The sequence below is a fragment of the Sorghum bicolor genome, chromosome 1 (genome assembly GCF_000003195.3).
Source record: "Sorghum bicolor cultivar BTx623 chromosome 1, Sorghum_bicolor_NCBIv3, whole genome shotgun sequence".
Lineage (NCBI taxonomy): Eukaryota > Viridiplantae > Streptophyta > Magnoliopsida > Poales > Poaceae > Sorghum > Sorghum bicolor.
In genome coordinates, this window is record NC_012870.2 from 11988576 (window position 1) to 12008856 (window position 20281).

Here is a 20281-nt window from a genome sequence, read left to right on the forward strand (position 1 = left end):
TCCATTCCATAAAAATATATTTTTATTTTATTTTTAGACTTCTTGTTTATAACTCGTCTTATTCAAATTTTTTTATAAATATTATTTATTTTATTATGACTTATTTTATTATTAAAGATACTTTAATAATGACTTAGGAGTATTTATCTTATTATTTATATAAAAATTTTAAATGATCAAATAAGAAGTCTAAAAGTAAATATGTGACACTTTCAATAGGATAGATGGAGTGTGTGAAAAACACGGTCAGGCAAATGCTACTCTCTGACTCTGCTCCAAACTATGTGCCCTTTTAGCTTTTGTCATAAGGTAAGCTTTTCTAAATTTAATCAAGTTTTTATAAATAAATATACTAATATTAATAATGCGCATAAAAATGTATTATCAATACATATTTTTATGATTGATGTAGTAAAGCTTGTTTGATGTGCTAGATGTTGAGATCTACTCTTCTGTAAAGTCATTGGTTAAAGTTAGATTAGTTTCGCCTGGCACCGATTAAAAGGGCTGTAACTTTGATTTTATGAGCACTAGCCTAATGTAGCTTAATCACCAGCAAACAAAATGTAAATTAAGCTAACCTAGTTGTACTGTTAAGGGGGTATTTAGTTTGAGAAAACACGTCATCCTACATTAGGTGATCTATCATAAGTTCATTGGGGTTTTTTTCTCTAGAATAATATTCCTTATACTAATTATTACCTCATAAGATGTGAAGTGATAATTCTATGAAACAAACAAAAAGTGAGGAGGGGATAGATGACAATGCAGTCCATCCTATACGAAATGGTGCATTATAAATCCATCGTCCCATGAATTTGGTGAAATCTCTTGTGAAGGATGTAGGGAAGCAACGCATCAGGTGGGTCTTGAGGCCTGGCTCATGAGAACATGGAGCCCACCTAAACCTCTCATGTAAATTTTGTAGCTATGCAAGCCGAAAACAAAGATGCCAGAGATAGAAGATAATAGGTATAAGTAGGGATGATGACTAGACCCATAGTCACCGCACCTACTACTACTAGGGTATAGTTGTAGATGTCAAATCACATTATGTCACTATATCTGAGGTTCAATATACACCCCGGTGCCATTAGGCCCAAAATATAAGGGTGACCTTTTATATAACCTTGTATCACGCATCCAATTAGCAACAACATATTTGGTACCTATGCTTTAGATTTTTAGTCTATGTCAAGAGCTTGGTCCATACATGTTAGATGCAAAAATACATACCAAGTTTGGTACCTAACACGTATTTGATTTGTTATACGTTCATAAGGTGAGTATGCGTGTGCTATTAGTGTTTGCATTGTACCGTGTATTTTTTTTAAAAAAATAAATATCGGAATGAGCATGTTGATCCAACTTTGTCTTAATTCGAAAAAAGAAAGAAAGAAAATAATAATATTAGAAAAAAACTTTAGCTCCAAACTGGCCACTCCAAAATCAAACAGAGCATCGCCTTGCCGTGCACTAGACCACCTTACCCGACTCACCGAGCCCGCCCTCAGCCGCCGGCCGCCCTCCGCCGTCGCCGCGCTCATCTGCCCGACTGCCCCTGTGCCCATCTTCCGCTGGGGATTCGAAGGAGGTGGCCGCGGCTCCAGTTGTGGCAGATAGCAGCTTGGTGGCACTGTGGCAGAGAAGGGGAAGGCGTGGTCGGCGGCGTGCCTGGGCGGTGAGGAGGGATCGACGTTCTACTGCCAAATGTAGCCGTCTTGCGCAATGCAGTGTCCGCGGCGAAGAGTTCACGCGTCCGCCACCACTACCCCGCTTACCCATCGCCGTCTCGTTGCCGCATCATCAAGGCCAACACCCTTCCGCCACTGCCGCTCTCTTGCGCTCGCGCCATGGGCCTCCCGCGAGGTCATCTCCGTCCCTTCTCCACCGCCGCCGTCCGCCTTCGCCGGCCTCCCTCCGGCTCCATCTCTCACGAGGTCAAAGACAATAAAGAATGGCAGCAGGAGCTGGAGCAGCACATCGCCCGCGGGCAGCTGGCCCTTGCCCGCCAGGTGTTTGACAGAATCCCCGCGCCGGACGCGCGCGCTTACAACGCGCTCATCCGCGCTTACTCCTGGCGCGGCCCCTTCCACGCCGCCATCGACCTTTACCGCTCTATGCTCTACTTTCGCGTGCCCCCCAACAAGTACACCTTCCCCTTCGTCCTCAAGGCATGCTCCGCGCTCGCTGACCTCTGTGCTGGCAGAACCATCCACGCCCACGCCGCCGCCGTGGGCCTCCATACTGACCTGTTTGTCTCCACCGCCCTCATCGACCTGTACATCAGGTGCGCCCGATTCGGCCCTGCAGCCAACGTCTTCGCCAAAATGCCCATGAGGGACGTAGTTGCATGGAACGCCATGCTTGCGGGCTATGCTAACCATGGCATGTACCATCATGCCATTGCCCACCTCCTCGACATGCAGGACCGTGGCGGCCTCAGGCCTAATGCCTCCACGCTTGTTTCCCTCCTTCCGCTTCTTGCCCAACATGGGGCGCTCTTCCAAGGGACAAGTGTCCATGCCTACTGCCTTCGTGCCTATCTTGATCAAAACGAGGAACAAGTGCTTATTGGAACTGCGCTGCTGGATATGTATGCCAAGTGCAAGCACTTGGTTTATGCTTGCAGGGTGTTTCATGGCATGACTGTCAGGAATGAGGTCACTTGGAGCGCGCTTATTGGAGGCTTCGTGCTGTGCGACAGAATGACAGAAGCTTTCAATCTGTTCAAGGACATGCTGGTAGAAGGAATGTGCTTTCTCTCCGCAACCTCTGTTGCAAGTGCCCTTAGGGTCTGTGCCAGCCTGGCTGATCTTCGTATGGGCACACAGTTGCATGCTTTGCTTGCTAAATCTGGAATCCATGCTGATCTGACTGCAGGCAACTCTCTTCTCTCGATGTATGCCAAGGCTGGCTTGATAAACGAAGCAACAATGCTCTTTGATGAGATTGCCATCAAGGACACAATCTCTTATGGTGCACTTTTGTCAGGGTATGTGCAGAATGGCAAGGCAGAGGAAGCATTTCTTGTCTTTAAGAAGATGCAGGCCTGCAATGTGCAGCCAGATATTGCGACGATGGTGTCTCTGATCCCAGCTTGTTCTCATCTGGCTGCTTTGCAGCATGGGAGGTGCAGTCATGGCTCTGTCATAATCCGTGGGCTTGCATTAGAAACCTCTATATGTAATTCTTTGATCGATATGTATGCAAAATGTGGAAGGATTGATCTGTCCAGGCAGGTTTTTGACAAGATGCCAGCTCGGGATATTGTATCATGGAATACAATGATTGCAGGATATGGAATTCATGGACTGGGGAAAGAAGCTACTACATTGTTCCTAAGTATGAAGAATCAAGGTTTTGAACCAGACGATGTCACCTTCATCTGTCTAATAGCTGCGTGTAGTCATTCTGGACTTGTGACTGAAGGGAAGCACTGGTTTGATACGATGACACACAAGTATGGTATACTTCCAAGGATGGAGCACTATATATGCATGGTTGATCTTTTGGCAAGAGGTGGTTTCCTTGATGAGGCCTATCAGTTTATCCAGAGCATGCCACTGAAAGCTGATGTTCGTGTATGGGGAGCCTTGCTTGGAGCTTGTCGAATTCATAAGAACATTGATTTAGGAAAGCAAGTGTCAAGGATGATCCAGAAACTTGGACCTGAGGGGACTGGCAACTTTGTTCTGCTGTCCAACATATTCAGTGCTGCTGGAAGATTTGATGAGGCAGCAGAAGTTCGAATAATACAGAAGGTCAAGGGCTTTAAGAAGAGTCCTGGCTGCAGTTGGATCGAGATAAACGGCTCCTTACATGCATTTGTTGGTGGAGACCAATCTCATCCATGTTCACCTGACATATATCATGAACTTGATAATATCCTGATAGACATTAAGAAACTGGGCTACCAGGCTGACACCAGTTTTGTTTTGCAAGATCTGGAGGAAGAGGAAAAGGAAAAGGCACTTCTTTACCACAGCGAAAAGCTAGCAATAGCTTTTGGTGTCCTCAGTCTTAATGAGGATAAGACCATTTTTGTTACGAAGAATCTCCGTGTATGTGGAGACTGCCATACTGCCATCAAGTACATGACCTTAGTTAGGAACAGGACTATCATTGTCAGAGATGCCAACAGATTTCATCACTTCAAGAATGGGCAATGCAGTTGTGGAGATTTCTGGTGACTGCCAAAACTAAAGACCATTTCATGATCTGTTGAGATATATGAGTACATTGTGTGATGGAACTTGTGTCCTTAGTCCTAATATGGTTGTCTATACAGTTCCTCATGAAGTTCCCTGTTGTATTCATTGCCTCATAGCATGAATCTGAGAAATTAGACAAGATGTAACCTGATAAATTGAAAGGAAAGTCAAGGAACAAAATTGCAAAATAAGGTAGGATTTAAGGTAGGTTAATTTTTGTTGCACATGGTTTGTAGATCACAGTACAATGTATATTGACCCAGGTAACGCTAATTAGATTTATGAGGGCATTCTTTTATTCTACTTCATTTGTGAAGTTGATTTGTTCCTTTGGTATGCATTTCATTGTTACTTTTCATAATTATGGGACTGGATTATGTGGATTACATATGAAGGGCAGAGAAAATGGGCTGTTGGTTGTTTTCCATTTTATTAACAAAAACATGAGCAGCATAGAAAAAGGCCATAAAACACGATGTAGAGTGTCAAGTGTTTCAGGTTTCTAGTTTCGACCATTGTTATGGATATCATGTGAAGAAGCATCTAGTGTTGTTGGACAAAAAAAAGAAAAGAAAAGTCTGTCTAGCAGTGTGTGAGCACTCTCTTCCAGAAGGATAGGGATCTTTTTATAGTGGTATATAAATGCTGACCTTGATTTTTGGTGGAATTTGCCCTTCACAGTTTGAAGACAGAAAAGTTTCTATGTTTTTTCTTTAAATCTGCTATTTCCAATTTGTAAGATCACATGACAACATATATGATGCAGATATTGATACAGAACTATCTTGTTGTGAATTTATGCTATACTGTGTGGACATGCAATTCTATTTAGGCATTAATATTAACTATATAAGACCAATTGATGCAGGACACTCCAAGTCTTTTTGAGCTTCGTAGGTATATAGCTAACTCAACAGATTTATTTGTAGCTGTCCTTAGGATTAGCTCTTCTTTGACCATCGGTGTTCCATGCTTGCATTATCAAATATACTAGAGATATAAACATCACGTGACCAATTTGAATTGCTTACACTTAGTAGGTCCGAGAGAACCACTGAGGTCTGAGCTGCATGAAACATTTTTTTTTATTTTGTATGCACAAAATTTCTCACATTCAGTTGGGTATAAATTCCCCAAATATACTGCAAATTCTCATGTTCATTCTGTATGGCATGCGCTTCTAAGGTCTACCTCATTTTTTTCCCCACGTGATCTAAGGCTTCCACTTTGGCATAGAAGGGTGGCAATCTGCGACGCCAAGCAACAACTTTGAGAACTCTCACATCCAGCATGGCGTGTACACAAAACAATCGTCTGTCTTGCCACATTTCAACAAATTTCTTACATTCAGTTGGGTATAAATTCCCCAAGTCTTGACTAACAAATTTCTAACAACTTTGAGAATAGAAACCCTCTTTGAAAGGATGTTGTCCAACAATCGAAAAATAGTCACTGTGGTGCTTTTCAACTGTCTTCCTTTTTTACATCTGGAAAAGTGATCAAGATAGAAATTTTAGTTGACATTCTGTAATATCCATGGTTCCTTGTTAAGTCGATTGCCATTTTGACTCGTCACATAACTAAGGTTACAATAAGTATCTAGCACTTTGAATTGGGCTATAGTTCATATGGTAATTTAAAATGTAAGCATCAACTAGGATTTGTTCATTCAGACATTTTCCTTAGCCTATTTAGTTTTAAAAATGCAGCTGTTTAGCTCAGTTTGATTATTATATATAATGGAAAAAAATAAAACTCTACCAATAGAGGAGGCCAAATCATCACGGTGCCACATTTTCGCTTGGTGAAACATCAAAAACCACCGTACCACTCTTTTCTCTTGGATTTCTTTTAAGGGTAAGTCACTCATGGATGATTTACCCCCAATATTGTTGCCTCAAAAAATTATTACTCCAGATATTACATATTTTGATGGAAAAAGCAATGTTGTAGTCTGAAAATGTGGCATGGTTGGGCATTATATTAGCAAAAAACCATCACATTTTGGAAGGAGAAAAATGGATATTTGTGCTTCGCAGTTTTGCCATTTGTACCGTGGACATCACAAAAATAGGTCTCCAAACATGTGACACTTGATTTTCATGACATTTTATGTATTTTCTCTCTTTTCTAATATTTCTTCATGTATTTGGAACCTAAAAAGACATTTTTACCTTTATGTGAAATTTGCACTGTATGTATGTGGATCTACCTGTCGCCGCCCACCGCGACCCCGTGCCGTCACCCGACGCCATGGCCTTGTGTTCGGTCGCCTTGGTCACGGCCGTCCAAATTTATGGATTTGTGAGACGAACTTAATATTATTATGCTTCTTATTGTGTGATATGCACAAGTTTTTTTATGCCTAGAATTTTTCTTGTGCCAGTATTTGATGTCCAGAAATTTTATGCCCAGGCGCCCAGGCGGCGGTCAGCCCTACCAGGCAGCCAAGGCGGCGGCGGCCAACCTGCCCGCCCCAGCGCCAGCGGTGACATGCATGCCCAGCGTCAGTCTTGCCCAGCAGCAGTACGTGTCTCTCTATGCAAAATTAAAGAAGGCCAAAAACATTTTTTTAATTACAGTCGTGGCTTGATTTATTAATTAAAATTATTCAAAAATAACTTAAATTTGATTATTTTTTACAAATTTTTTAAATAAGACGAGTGGTCAAACTTGGTGTTAAAAAAAGTCAATGTCTTGTTCGCTTTTCTTACCGGGCGTACTTTTTTCTGTCAGCCAGCAGTGTTTTTCTTTCACAATAAATCAGTCAACATTAATTTCAGTCATGACTTTTCAGAACAACGAACAAGAGGTTACCATTGATGGAATGCAAAATATCAAAATTTCTAGGGTTTTAGTTCCATTCAAAATGCACAATTTATTATCCTCATGGCCAAAATCCAAAATAGAGAATTTCCACCTTTTGTCAAAAAATTTGCATGGTATTTAGTTTTATTATACAAAATGATGAACCAAAAACCAAAATTTTTTAATAGAAAGGGAACTAAACACCCTCTTACCTTTTTTTTTTTGCGAACGAAACACCCGCTTACTTTAAAAGAGAGAAAATACACAAAATAGCAAAAAAACAAGTGTCTCATATTTGGAGCTCTATTATTACCAAGTCTATGTTATGAATAGCAAAACTGCAAAGCGCAACTATTGGAGTCCTAAATATTCAACTTTTTTCTTGGGAAATGTAAATATAGACCTTGTTTAGATGCGAAATCTTTTTGGATTTCGCTACTGTAGCACTTTCGTTTGTTTGTGACAAATATTGTCAAATCATAGACTAACTAGAGCCAAAAGATTCGCCTCGTGATTTAGAGGCAAACTATGTAATTAGTTTTTGTTTTCATCTATATTTAATGCTTCTTGCATGTGCCGCAAGATTCGATGTGACGGGAAATCTTGAAAATTTTTTGGTTTTTGGGTGAACTAAACAAGGCCATAATCACAAAACATAGTCACGGGAGCGTGTGATTTGGTCCCATAATGGAATTTGTAACTGTAATGAGGTTATACGTTACAGACATTGCCAAACGGGACATTGGGCCTAAAAAAAAAATCCACACTTGGGCCTCCTGTTCGTTGAGCCTTCCTCCGACGAGGGGCTTTTATTTTCACTTCACCACCTCCGACTCCCCTCCGAGGCGACCACGAAGAATGGCGCGGCGGTCGCTCCGCTTCCTCGGCGCCGTCGTCCTCATCGTAGCCATTTACACGGTAGTTTCCGTACTGATTCAGTCTGCCAGGGTGGTCTCAGCTACGGAATCCTTGTATTCACTGCTCGCAAAAAAGGAATCCTTGCATCCACAATCACAGGTTTGTTGTCCGAAAAATTCTAACCTTTCGACAAAAAAGTTCAATTTTTCACTGCTTTGTACTTCGATCGTAGGGTGCCCACGCCGGAGCTCCAAGCACGCGTGCACCGCCGGATGGCGCCACCTCTCCGCCAGGAGTACACGCACGACGGATGGGCGCTTCCACTCTGGGTGCACGAGGACGGCCAGACAGCACTTCCACTGCGCCAGACGCAGGCGCACGGCCAGAAGGCGGCGGCCTCCTCCAGGCGCACGAGCACGGCCGGATGATGCTTCCACTGCAGTCGCACGCGCAGCCAGGCGGCTCTTCCACTCTGGGTGCACGCGCACGGCCGGATGGCGCTTCCACTGCGCCAGGCGGACGCGCACGGCCAGAAGGCGCCTCCCTCCGCCAGGCGCACGAGCACGGCCGGGTGATGTTTCCACTGCGGTCGCACGCGGAGCCCGGCGGCGCTTCCACTGCGGGCGCACACGCACGGTCCGATGGCGCCTCCGCACCGCCAAGCAATGCAACTGCTCCCCAGCTACGAGGAAAAGCAAAGGTAAGATTTTTACTGCGATCCCACAGCGATCTGCTGCATGGTTCACGAATCAGATCGAAGATTCACCGTTTGTCTCTTCTGCAGGGGTCGCCGGAATATCACGACCACCATCACTGCCACTGTCATTACCACAACTACCCAACAGCAGGGCCGCCGCCACCACGAACAGCAGCACCACCAACACTGTCAACGGCAAACAAAACAAATGAGAGGAGCACTACTAACAGGTCCATGCTCGTGATTGGTAAGAATCTCCGCCAGAATTGAACCGTGTTTCTTATGCACAGCCCTCATGCATACAACAAAGGCGCTTGGCCACAGAATTGAAAAAAACATGTTTTTAGTCTCCCTAGATTGTCTTCAGCATTTACCTAAAGATCATGTAGTCTCACTAGCACCACAGAGGTTACAAGCTTCACAAGCTGATCAATTTGAGCGCAGTTGGGATGTTGTTCTGCCAATTGGGTTGGGTCCGATTGGTGACAGAAGTCCCCGATCAGTTTGAAGCAGTTCTGCAGATGATTGAGGAAAACCTTGCAAACAGTAATCTTAGCATCTTTTGGTTTATTTTGTGTAATCATAATGTCCAAGTTTCCAACATCAATAGAAGAACTTGATACCTGACCTGATTTCTACAGGTTCCACCTTACTGAAATAGGGTTTATCTGAAAGCTGGGTTCTTTGATCAAGTTTAACATCTTATACTATTTTCTCAGTTCTTACTGCCATTTCATATGTTTGGAGGATACTGATATCAATTGCAACCATCAGTGCATTTAGTTAATATTTTTTGAGTTCTGATATAATGTTTTTTAGATTGAAACATGTCACATTTTGATAAGTATTGTGGCTAAATCGGTCTTTTTTTGTGTTTCAGGTTGCCTCCACTCGCTTCTTTCATTCTGCAGTCCCATGATTATCTTCTGGAGCACTGGAAGGAGCATAGCGGCGACAGATGCCTTTTATGGTTGGGTCGACTTGATTGCGAGTGCATTAAGCTCCCTTGGCTGGCTTCTATTTGCCCTTTCACAACTTCATGGCGAGGATGGAAAGGTTATTGGCACCACAGGTGTAGTGGTCAACGCTATTGGATTCGCTCTCTATGCAGCATACTTGGTTGCCAAGTTATTTGTAAGAGGGTATATGGTTACAAGGGTAAGAGCTATATCTTCTTCTACATATCAATATTGTACTAATGTTAATTTCAACTAACATTAATTTGATTTTAGGACTGCATTTGGGTACTTCTGTCATTTTTCGGCTCATATGTCGTCAAAGTTCTTGTGACTGTCTATGGACCATTGCAGAGGGAGTCCAAAACAGCACTAATCATCTCAGTAGTTGCTTTTGTTCTGCAAATCCTATCCCAATTGATACCTCTAGTTACCGTGGTATGATTTCACTCGTTTCCAAATATGTTCATATGGTCATGTTTGTTTAATTCCTAAACTCATGTGGTTTTATTGTGACGTGTAGTGCCCGCTGCTCCTGTCAATGGTATATCCTCCTCTGATTGACCAAAGGCCTGAGCACATCAACTCAAGGAAGCTGACTGTGTTCTCAAGGGTTGGTAGCTTTGGGCTTTCACTATTTTGGGTCTCATATTGCAGTATGACATATGAGCATGACTATTTTCAGGTAAAACATTAAGTTTCATGTGTTTTCTCCATGTGTTTCTTTTCCAACAAATTTTAATGTTATGTAATTTCAGCTTGCAAACGATGTTGTTTCTTTTCCAACAAATTCTAATGTTCTGCAATTTCAGCTTGCAAACGATGTTGGAGCCGCCTTGTCATTTCTGAGCATGATACTCCACCTGGTATACACGCTACGTCCACATAATCTCGACTATCCTCCAGCTCCATAAGCACACACAAAGACTTGGAGAGCAGACTAGGCAATAGTTTGGGGAAGGGGAAGTAGATGCCGAGAAGGAATACGAGGTATTCAGTCGTCAGGGGCTAGCTACCAATGACTTGCTGTTTGTCTCCAGAACCATCAATCGGCCATCTAAGGGCCATCGACAAATGTCATCACATTATTAGCACCTAAGAACGCTTACCTTGTAATTGCATTAGTACTAAACTTATTTTGGCCTGTAACTTATTCCCCACCCAGCCGTGTACTTAGGCAGGGGAAAACTGCTATCTGAGACATCACGAATATGACTGAACCCTTTCCTTAGCAGTAGTTGTAGAGGCCGCCGTCGCCATGGCGAGCTAGGGATCTATGTACTGCTGTTTCCAATACAATTTCAGCTGCTGCTGTGAGATTCTGGGTTCTGAATTCATGTGATCGTGCTTTTCTTTGAATCGTTTTCACTCCTCACAATTGGTATCCAGAGCCACAGGGGAGATCAAAGTTCTTGGTCCTATACTATTCAAAGAAAAGCACGATTCACAAAACCATTGCTTGTTTACCTCTTCTTTGAATCGTCACCCTCTTCTTTGAATCGTGCTTTTCTTTGAATCGTTCTTCACTCCTCAAAAATAAAAACCATTGCTTGTTTACGGGGAGATCAAAGTTCTTGGTCCTATACTATACTCCTATTACGCCAATGAGCCAAATGCAAGGTGATAAGATCACACCATAATGTCATCAGCTAAAGCGACCATAGCGTAGGCTGAAGCTCGTGCAGGTCGCGGAAGGTGCCACCCCACCTCTGTCCCTAAACACAAGTGCTAGAATAAAAACAATTGATTTATCTTATCCCCTGATCGATCGACTCAAAAACAGTTGTGGAGCAGTTGAAAGAATAATAATTTGAGAAACAAATGAAGCTAATTATAAGCAGTAATCACTAATACAGTAATGATCTAATTTTCTAATCTAATAACAAAAAAAAGAGATAAGACGATCCGGCCTCAGCCATATGACAGAGATATGGATTGGATACATTATTGAACGAGGCAGGGACAGGGCTCCTCAGTTTCAGTAGCTTTGTCTTGGAACAGTGAAGTCTGGCAGCGAAGATATCCCAGTCCGGCCACCTCTCCCTCCACGGAGAACCGAGCCTTCCCCTCGACGCACAGATCGGTCCGTACCGACCTGCGCACCTCCTCGCGCAGCACGGCGCCGTCCGCCCTTGCCTCCACGGTGACCACCTCGTCGACGCCGCCATCGCCATCCTCGTCGCTCGGACCTCTGCCTTGGACACAGAACCACGGCACGTGTCCCCACGCCAGGACGATGCCGCGGTGGGAGACGCGCAGCATCGAGTTCCCGCCTCCGCTGCAGTACCTGTAGCCCGGCGGTAGCCAGTCCGCGTCGACGATGAGCTGGAAAGCCGGTGACGCCGGCGGCGAGGCGCAGGGACCCAGCCCCTCGACATCTCCCAGCCGGATGAAGAGGTTAGGCTTGGGCGGCGGAGGTTGCGCCGCGTTGGCCGTGGCCGTGGCGGCGGCGGCGGCGGGCTTTGCACGCGGGTGCGACGTCGCCGACAAGGCGATACCGGAGATTATGAGCGCGAAGAGGAAGGAGGCAAAGAAGAAGCCTCCTACGACGATTTTACTAAGCAGAGTCCACTGATCGCAAGTGTAGAGATGCACATCGTGTTTGAGGCCTGAGGATGTGGGCTTCTTGGTGGTGGTGTACCAGATGGACGACATGGCGACGACGTTGGAAAAGGAAGACGACACGACCTCGATCCGGCCAGCGCTCGAGAAGAAGAAGCACCTAACAATATAATATAATAAATAAATAAACAAAACAATAAAAAACCAAACATGGATAGGATTTAGGTTGAATCCGGTTCAAAAAAAAAAAAACTGTAATGCAAACGCAAGCAATCGGAGCAACGTAGATTCAGACGTACCGTGATGTACCTCCGGTTAAGCCGGATATTCAGAATTCAGATACGATCGATTCACAGCCTGCAAGAACCATGAATTCCGCACCACGTAATATAAGTAGTACAAAGATCAGAACTAACTTGGAATAAGGGGGGAATCAATCGACTCAATTGCAAGCTTATACTCACCAATGGAAGAAGCCGATTCGAGCACGGGTGGAGATTAAGCGACCTCGGCGATCAGACTGACGGAGGAGTTGCGGGCGGAGGTGTTAAGTAGGCGGAGGCGGAACTCCCACCCAGGACCCAGCTGGGCCGGCGAGTTGTATTTCTGGGCTGGTTTCTCTTTAGGCCTACAGCCCAAAATACAAACCAAAGTCAAAAACAACAGTAGCTTATTTCAAGACACACAACACAATAGCTTGGAGGAGTTAATCTCAAAAAAAAAAAAAAATAAGGAGGAGTTCGAAGTCTTTTATTCGAGCATTCGATTTTTCTTTCTATTTTACAACAACCACGTGACGTCACGTAGAGTACTTGGGAGAAAAAAAACTAAATAGGAAAAATCATGTGCGAGTAATAAAAGAACTCGTTCGTGGTGCTCCCTTTATTACTCGCATCACATACTCCTTGTATATGGCCTTCTCTTATTCTCCTTGTTTAGTTAGTGAAAAAAGTTTTTAGACATATTTGTAATTATAGCAATTAGTGTTCAATCATACTTATATTTAAAAGATTTATCTCGTAAAATATATACAAACTGTGTGATTAATTATTTTTAATTAATGTTTAATGCTCCATGCATATATCCAAATATTTGATATGATGGGGTGAAAAGTTTTTAGACGAGAACTAAATAGAGCCCGTAGCACAACACGTACACCAAAGTCACAAAATCTGATTGGAGGACGTGGCACAAGGTCTTTTCTTGCAGTAATCAGTTATCTACAAGCTTTCTGCAGGTGAATGGAACTGCTACCTGGGACATGCATTGGCTCTCACAATTTGTTCAGCGGATTTGATGCACAATTTCAGTAAGTAGGAAGTGCGTAGCTGCTTCTTGAAGGCTAAGCCTGAAGTTACTTTGCCTCATGTGAATTGAAAGAGCCAATGGTGGTTAGATCCGGGTAAAACCACTATACCTGAACATGTTTAATGTTCAGAGTTCAGAATGGTCTGTACATGCCATCACAGGAATTCTTACTGGCAGCCGATCAAATAACTCTACCAAAAGTGAGCACATCGAATTAAATTTGACTATGTTCATATAAATTCGGACTTGTATAGGAACCGTGCATATGTCCCTGTGAAGTGGTAAGAGCCTATTATACTTATACATTTAACTTCAGCATATAAGTGACTGAATCCAGCTACTACTTTCCCTGCTGGTGTCGATTTGCATAACTGACGCATAGTGAAATTCCACTTATTGTTGGAAGCACAACTGCAGAAATTCAAGTACTCTCAATTAATCGGTACATCCCACGTATGAAGTACTACTCGGTATGATCTTACTAGCTGGCAAACTCCGTTTATTAAAATCAAATCATCATTGTACATTTTACAGCAGGACATGGCTGCCTATTATCCTCAAGTCATCAACTACAACCCATGCCATCACTGTATATACAGTGTGACACAACAAAGCGGAAAAAAAAAAGTTATACACCTACTCTTGAGGAATCTCTTTTTACAAGTATAACACATATATTACTTGCCTGTTCCTTCAAAACAAATTTGAATTATCGCCTCATCATCAAAAACTAATCACAATTTGGAACGAAATCCTTGTCGATGGCTGGCCCAGCTGCTTCTTGCACAGCGGCTAGTGTGACCACCCAACGCTAACCGCGGCGGCTTCGAATCCCTCCTTCCCACCAACAAACCGTATGGCGCCACTGCTCCCCTTCCGCGCTCTCCGTTTCCTGTCCATGCTACCGCCCTTCGCCACCGCCGGCGCCACCTTCTCGCTAACGTCCTGCTTCCTCCCCACCATGACGCTGGCCTTGTCAAGAAGCCGAACCACCTTCGACTTCCCCGCGGCGGCCGCGGCATCGGCGGCGGTTCTTCCCTTCACGGTCGTGGCCTTGACGTTCGCGCCGTTCTTCAAGAGGAGGTCGACCACGTCGGCGCGACCGGCCTCGGCCGCGCAGTGCAGCGCCGTGTAACCCTCGGCGTCGGCCGCGTCCATGTCCGTGCCGCGGTCGATGAGGTCGCGGACCGTGTCGGCGCGCCCTTTGAAGGCAGCGCGCATGAGCGGCGTCCACCCGTGCGCGTCCCGCCCCTCGACGGACGCGCCGCCGTCGGCCGCGCGCCTGACCGATCTCACCTCGCCCTTGCGCGCGGCGGCCAGGATCGCCTCGCCGAGGCCCAAGAAGTCCAGGATCCGGCCGCCGTGGCCTTCCTCGGCGGCGATCTCGAATGCGGTCTTCCCGGCCACGTCGCGCACCGTGGCCGTGCCGGCCACGCCGTGCGACAGGAGGAGACGCGCCACCGCCTCGTCGCCCCGCCTCGCCGCGGCGTGGAGCGCGGTGCCACCGTCCGTGCCGCACCTCGCGTCGGCCCTCGCGCCCGCCGCGAGGAGCGCCTTCACCGCGTCTCGCCGCCCCGCCTCCGCCGCTAACCTTAGAGGAGTCTTGCCGTCCCTCCCCGCCGCGTCGATAGATGTAAACGAAGACGAAAACGACGCGGACGAGGATGAAGCCGGAGAGGCAGAGGGAGGCTTGCCAAGAAGCAGCTTCAGGACGTCGTTGTGGCCGGCGGCGGCGGCCACGTGGATGGCGTCGGAGCCGGCGGGCGTCGCGCCGTTGGCGAGGAGGAGCTCGGCGATGAGGCACTCGCCAGAGGCGGCGGCGGTCTCGAGGGGCGTCCGGCCGCGGCTCGGTTTGTCAGCGTCGGCGCCGTACTCGAGCAGCACCTGGACGATGTCGGCGCGGCCCAGGCTGACGGCGAGGTCGAGCAGCGTGCGGCCAGACTCGTCGGTGGCGTCCGCGGCACGCCACTCGGGCTCGCTGCGGTCGAGCACCTCCCTGAGCGCCTCGACCGCGCCGGCCTCGACGAGCCGCGCGGCCACGGACGCGCCCACGAAGCTGGCCCTGATGCCGCTGTCCACGAACACCTGCTTCCTCCTCGCCGAGAACCACTCCGGGTTGACCGAGTCCAGCGCCGTCACGGGCTCCTTCACCGCGGCGCCCGGCGCCACCACGCTGTGCAGCAGGAACGCGTCGTCGCCACGGCTCCCTCCTCCTCCTGACCCGCTGGGCCCCTCCGGAGGCACCGAGGCAAGGTACAGCACCTCCACGGTGACCGCGGCGAGCGGCGCCAGGATCCCCGTGTGCGGGCGAACCGCGAAGCGCCCACGCACCGCCGGCTGCAGCCTGAACGCCACCGGCATGGTGTGCATCGCGTTCCTCAGCGTGAGCTCCCCCCTCGCCTGCCTCCCGGGCTCCACCCTGATCATCACCTCGTTCGACGGCTCAGGTATCACCAACCGATCCATGCCGTCCTGAAGCTCTCGTCGTCGTCGTCGTCTCCTCTCTCGCCAAAGCTTGCCGTCCTAACAACAACCCCCTATGAGTTCTTGGCAGATCCAGAGGTGGAAGAAGCAGCCATCAAGAGGAGTGGGAGGAGAGACGGGGTCTTATGTATCCGCGGCACGTACGGCTCGGCCGGCGCGGCGTGGAGGCGTGCCACATGGTGGGTCAGTGGGTGTGAAGAACAAGGAGGACTTGTTCTATGTGGTGGCAGCTCTGGAGTGTATTTTAATGGCGGGGTTTGGCGTGTGCTGGCGGAGGGGTTTATTCCGGAGGGCAACCGAGATCGACCGCGGTGGCGCCTTGCGGCGGCAACTTCCCGGCGGCATTGCCTGTCGCCGTCGCTCGTCATTGTACGTAGGCGATAAAGAAATGATTTTAGTGATACGAACGAAGCAGAGAGGTGATTGGATGGAGGATCATCTTCTCGCTTTCGCTTCGGGTACAGTCATCAGTACTTGCATAGTAGGAGCATTTTCGGTTCTGGCAGTTGCTGATTCAGAGATGGTATATTTCGTTTTCTTTTTCAGAATGTTCGGTTTGCTTCTGGCAGTCAGCTATTCTACAGCATGCTTCAATAGACTTGACAAAACAACTGCCACTCAAGTTTCTCAGTTTGAATGTTTCAGAAGGACTTATGCAAGCATATTCCTAATTTTTTTCTATCTATGGTAAGTTTTGCTGCAAAGTGTTTTTTGTCAAGATGGTAATGGTGGTCTCAGAAGGGTATTTTCTGAGGCTTGTGTAGGTTTGTTTGGTGCATTGATATGCATATGCTCGAGGAAGGTAGCATAACCAAAGTCAAATTTACAGTATGACACACAGCCGCTGTGCGATGCAATGTTCAGCTTTGATAAGCAGATTACTTCACGAGTTCATGTAAAACAAACATGATTACCTCATTCTATTCACCCTCTCTTTCTCAGGCTCAATAATGCCTGTAAAACGACATTATGCCATCTGTATCAATAGTGATGTTTTTTCTTATTTTGCTGATTACGAACCGACAAAAATAACATTCGGAGTTCCTGAGCGCCTTCAGTTAACGTATATGCCTATGTCAAGAGACCGATCTAGTTTGAAACTTTTATACACGTTTTCTTGGAGATACTTGGGTTGCCCGTACCCATTGCCTCTCTGATGCATCCGCTGAACTACTGGATCTTGTTTTCTTTTACAGAAAGTGACACCAAAATCGACAAAATGTTCTTCCCTTTCATGAAACCTTCCGTATAGGACGCCAGAATGTTTCTTATTAATCAGAATTCAGAACATTGCCTTTGTCATATTAACGGCTCTCTGTCAATACAAACAGATGAATATGATCGCTTTCATTCCAGGCACGAATGGATTCTTGAGTGTTTGATGAACTCATCAGCTTTGATGTCCAGCGTGGGTGACAAATAACATTTACAGTGAACAGTCTCATTGTTACATTTACAAGGTAAAGTTGTTGGATTTATGCCACTTCATGCTTATCCATTCGTGTTGATCTCTCTAACCTTCATTGCCAGTTAAGTGTAGTACGTGTTCTCCGGTCACTATATAAAATGCAATACCCAGTCTCCCATGGCAATGTACTGTCATGAAAGTTACGCATTAGTCATCGGTAAAGAAATGGTTCTTTCACTATCAGAGTAAGGAGGCAAAGGTCTTGATGAACTGGTCGCCCATATCCATGTTTTTAACCATTTTCCGATGACCTGGTAATAATATGGGTTCAGCTTTCACATTTGGCTTCCTCCATAAACCGTGTACTGACCAAGCTTTCAAATGAGCAAGTACGTACTAATTAGAGGCCTCCGACGGTGACTGCACATTAATTCTTCTGACATCCACTAAGGAAACAAAAGATAGATTCTAAAAATTTTCATAAAAAATAGAAAAATAGGTCATCAATTTGGTAGACTCTAACTACTGCTGATAATAATAGTCACTTAATGTATTCTATTTTGTAAAAAAATATATATATAGCTGCCATTTGAAAAATAACAAACAATATAAAGTAACGCCACATATGTCATAATATAACATGATATAAACTAACCCCTAAATTTATATCTAAACTTCCCACCCTACCAATATGATAGATAATATATGTTACCCCTTAAATTTATACCTAATTTACCAATTCTGCCTATTCAAAAAAAAACTTAAGTATCTCTTTAATTCTACATTTAAAATAGTAAATTACCAACATATCCTATTATGAGAGATTATGCCTAAATATGTTTTAAAATTTACCATAAATTAATGTTAATATATAAAAATTTAAATTAAAGTAAATATACATGATCAGCCATCATGAAGAATGTTCTTCCCTTAACGATTCATATACCAATGAATCTAACAAACTATTAAAATTATCCTCTTATGGTTAGCACTGTTTAGCCCATCATAAATCTCAGTAATTAAGCAACTCATGACCTAATATCCTTATTTTTTAATAGGAGAGTTTTGAATAAAATGTACAATATGCACAAGAGTTTCGATTTAACAATAAAAGCTTGTAGCAACTAATAAGATAAAAATTTAAAAGTCAAAATCTAGACTCATGATGTCATGAGATGAGATATGTGCTACATAAGAGCCACAATAGTTTAAGTTAAGATTTCAAATACTTTCATATTGAAGACACATGGAGGTGTCATGCAGCTCAAGTAAAAACTATTGATATGGATGAAAAAACAGAGTAATTTATCAATCTGTCACAACCGGATGGAGATTACAAAGCATCTATCTCCATATTATGTTAGGAAATAATCTTGCAAAAAATATTATGTCAGAAAATAAACAAAGAGGGAGTGCAAAGATAAGTATTTTTAGGTCTAGGCATTAAACAAGGTCGATATTTAGTCAGTGCCGGAGCCCGGTTTAATGGATGAGTGAAATTTAATCCTAGGCCCTATGATATGTTAAGGTCACCTCAGTGTGACATCGATCAACCAAGAGAAAATCCTTATTCTTAAAGAAAATTTGAGCGCACTGGAAACTAAATTATGATTGATTTGTGAAGCTGCAGGTCATGCCACACTGACGTTGAGATCGAAGCTGCGTGCCCTCGAACACATGAAGTGTCGACTAATTTCTACTCATCTCTCGCTATCACGATCTATCCTGGCATGTTTTGTGCACCTGGGAAAGGAGCATCATGAATCAAGACATGAACTGCACTAGGCGAACATTCCTATGTTTCTTGCCGAGTACAGAGTACTGATATGTTGTTCAGATGTTAAACCACCCATACTTACATCTTTCATATTTATTGATGATTGATGATTTGGTCAATCGCGCGTCTTAACACTATAGCCGTGCAGGAGTACAAGGCTGAGCATACTTGACACTACAGCTAGAAGTTGATGGGAAAAGTTATATATGTATCTACGTCGTTATTATTCACGTTGTTGTTATAGGTAATACATGATCCCTAATCATTGCATATCAAGGTGTTAATTAAGCTACATCACAGCTAGATTGTCCAGCTAAGTAGTCTACCTAGACTTCATTCAAAAAAAGTAGTGTACCTAGACTATATTTCAATCTATGTTCGATCGACGTTCCTCCTTAACCTTCCTCTCCACTTATTTACTTTTTTTATAGAGTAAAATGCATAGTTATTAGTCCATTAACTTTTATGTCTATGTCGACTAGGGCTATCAACTTTGGATTTTGTATTTTTGGGTCCAAAATCTTTTTAAGTTGTACAGTAAAAGTCTATACCGGTTCGTTTTCTGTTTATATATGACGTGGAGTATACAACGTGGCTGCTAAGGTGGCCTAGGCTATGCTCCAGGCTCCTTGTGTAACCATATTTTATTCTTTTATTAATTCTTCAGCTTTCTTGGTCACCAATCAAACGCTCCTGTTCGATAGTGCCTGGGCAGGCAAAAAGGTTCTCAATCATAAGCAACTTACATGCAGCTCAAATGTCCAGGCAGTCCATCCAGCGTCTCAACCACAAGCTAGCCCTGAGTTAGTGAGTTTGATGAAAGTTCAGTGTTTCATGCTATGTGTATGTGTATCCTCTTTGTGTTGTTGCTTATGTTGTTTGTCATGCTCATCGAGTAGTGACTAATTAGAGAATGTATGATTCAAATGTGTAATCTTTTTATCCTAATCGTTGCATGGTCAATTTGCTCTCATGGTTATCAGTTTTTTTTTAAAAAAAATAATGTTTGGATTGCATGAGTAAGAAGCTTTTCATTGAATGATAACACCAACTTAGTCATGTAGCCACATAATGTCTGAGGTGGAATGGACACACAAACATGTAATCTTGTCAATAGATAGAGAGTGGAATAATACTGCGGCACTGTTTCATCAAACTAGCATCACGCAAACATCAAACATGTAAGCAAAAAGGATACAAAGCATATTC

At 44.6% G+C, this 20281-nt stretch overlaps 3 protein-coding genes and 1 long non-coding RNA gene across 4 annotated transcripts; 2 read left to right on the forward strand and 2 right to left on the reverse strand.

Annotated features, from left to right (window-relative positions):
- LOC8057214 (pentatricopeptide repeat-containing protein At3g16610) lies at positions 1450 to 4550 on the forward strand. The gene has a single exon (XM_002464090.2). The coding sequence runs from the start codon at positions 1854 to 1856 to the stop codon at positions 4191 to 4193; it is 2340 nt and encodes a 779-aa protein (XP_002464135.2). The 5' UTR covers positions 1450 to 1853; the 3' UTR covers positions 4194 to 4550.
- LOC8056772 lies at positions 9849 to 10881 on the forward strand. The gene is made up of 3 exons (XR_002450030.1): positions 9849 to 9971; positions 10057 to 10218; positions 10346 to 10881. It is a non-coding gene; the product is annotated as an uncharacterized LOC8056772 (long non-coding RNA).
- LOC8056773 lies at positions 11302 to 12609 on the reverse strand. The gene is made up of 3 exons (XM_002466683.2): positions 12560 to 12609; positions 12395 to 12452; positions 11302 to 12255 (listed from the first exon to the last, which is right to left on the reverse strand). The coding sequence occupies exon 3, from the start codon at positions 12186 to 12188 to the stop codon at positions 11478 to 11480; it is 711 nt and encodes a 236-aa protein (XP_002466728.1). The 5' UTR covers positions 12189 to 12255; positions 12395 to 12452; positions 12560 to 12609; the 3' UTR covers positions 11302 to 11477.
- Positions 13886 to 16567, reverse strand: LOC8057215 (tankyrase). The gene has a single exon (XM_002466684.2). The coding sequence runs from the start codon at positions 15867 to 15869 to the stop codon at positions 14196 to 14198; it is 1674 nt and encodes a 557-aa protein (XP_002466729.1). The 5' UTR covers positions 15870 to 16567; the 3' UTR covers positions 13886 to 14195.

Coding starts and splice junctions, on each gene's coding strand:
- LOC8057214 (XM_002464090.2), top strand. CDS start 1,854: ATGGGCCTCCCGCGAGGTCATCTCCGTCCCTTCTCCACCGCCGCCGTC.
- LOC8056773 (XM_002466683.2), bottom strand. CDS start 12,188: ATGTCGTCCATCTGGTACACCACCACCAAGAAGCCCACATCCTCAGGC.
- LOC8057215 (XM_002466684.2), bottom strand. CDS start 15,869: ATGGATCGGTTGGTGATACCTGAGCCGTCGAACGAGGTGATGATCAGG.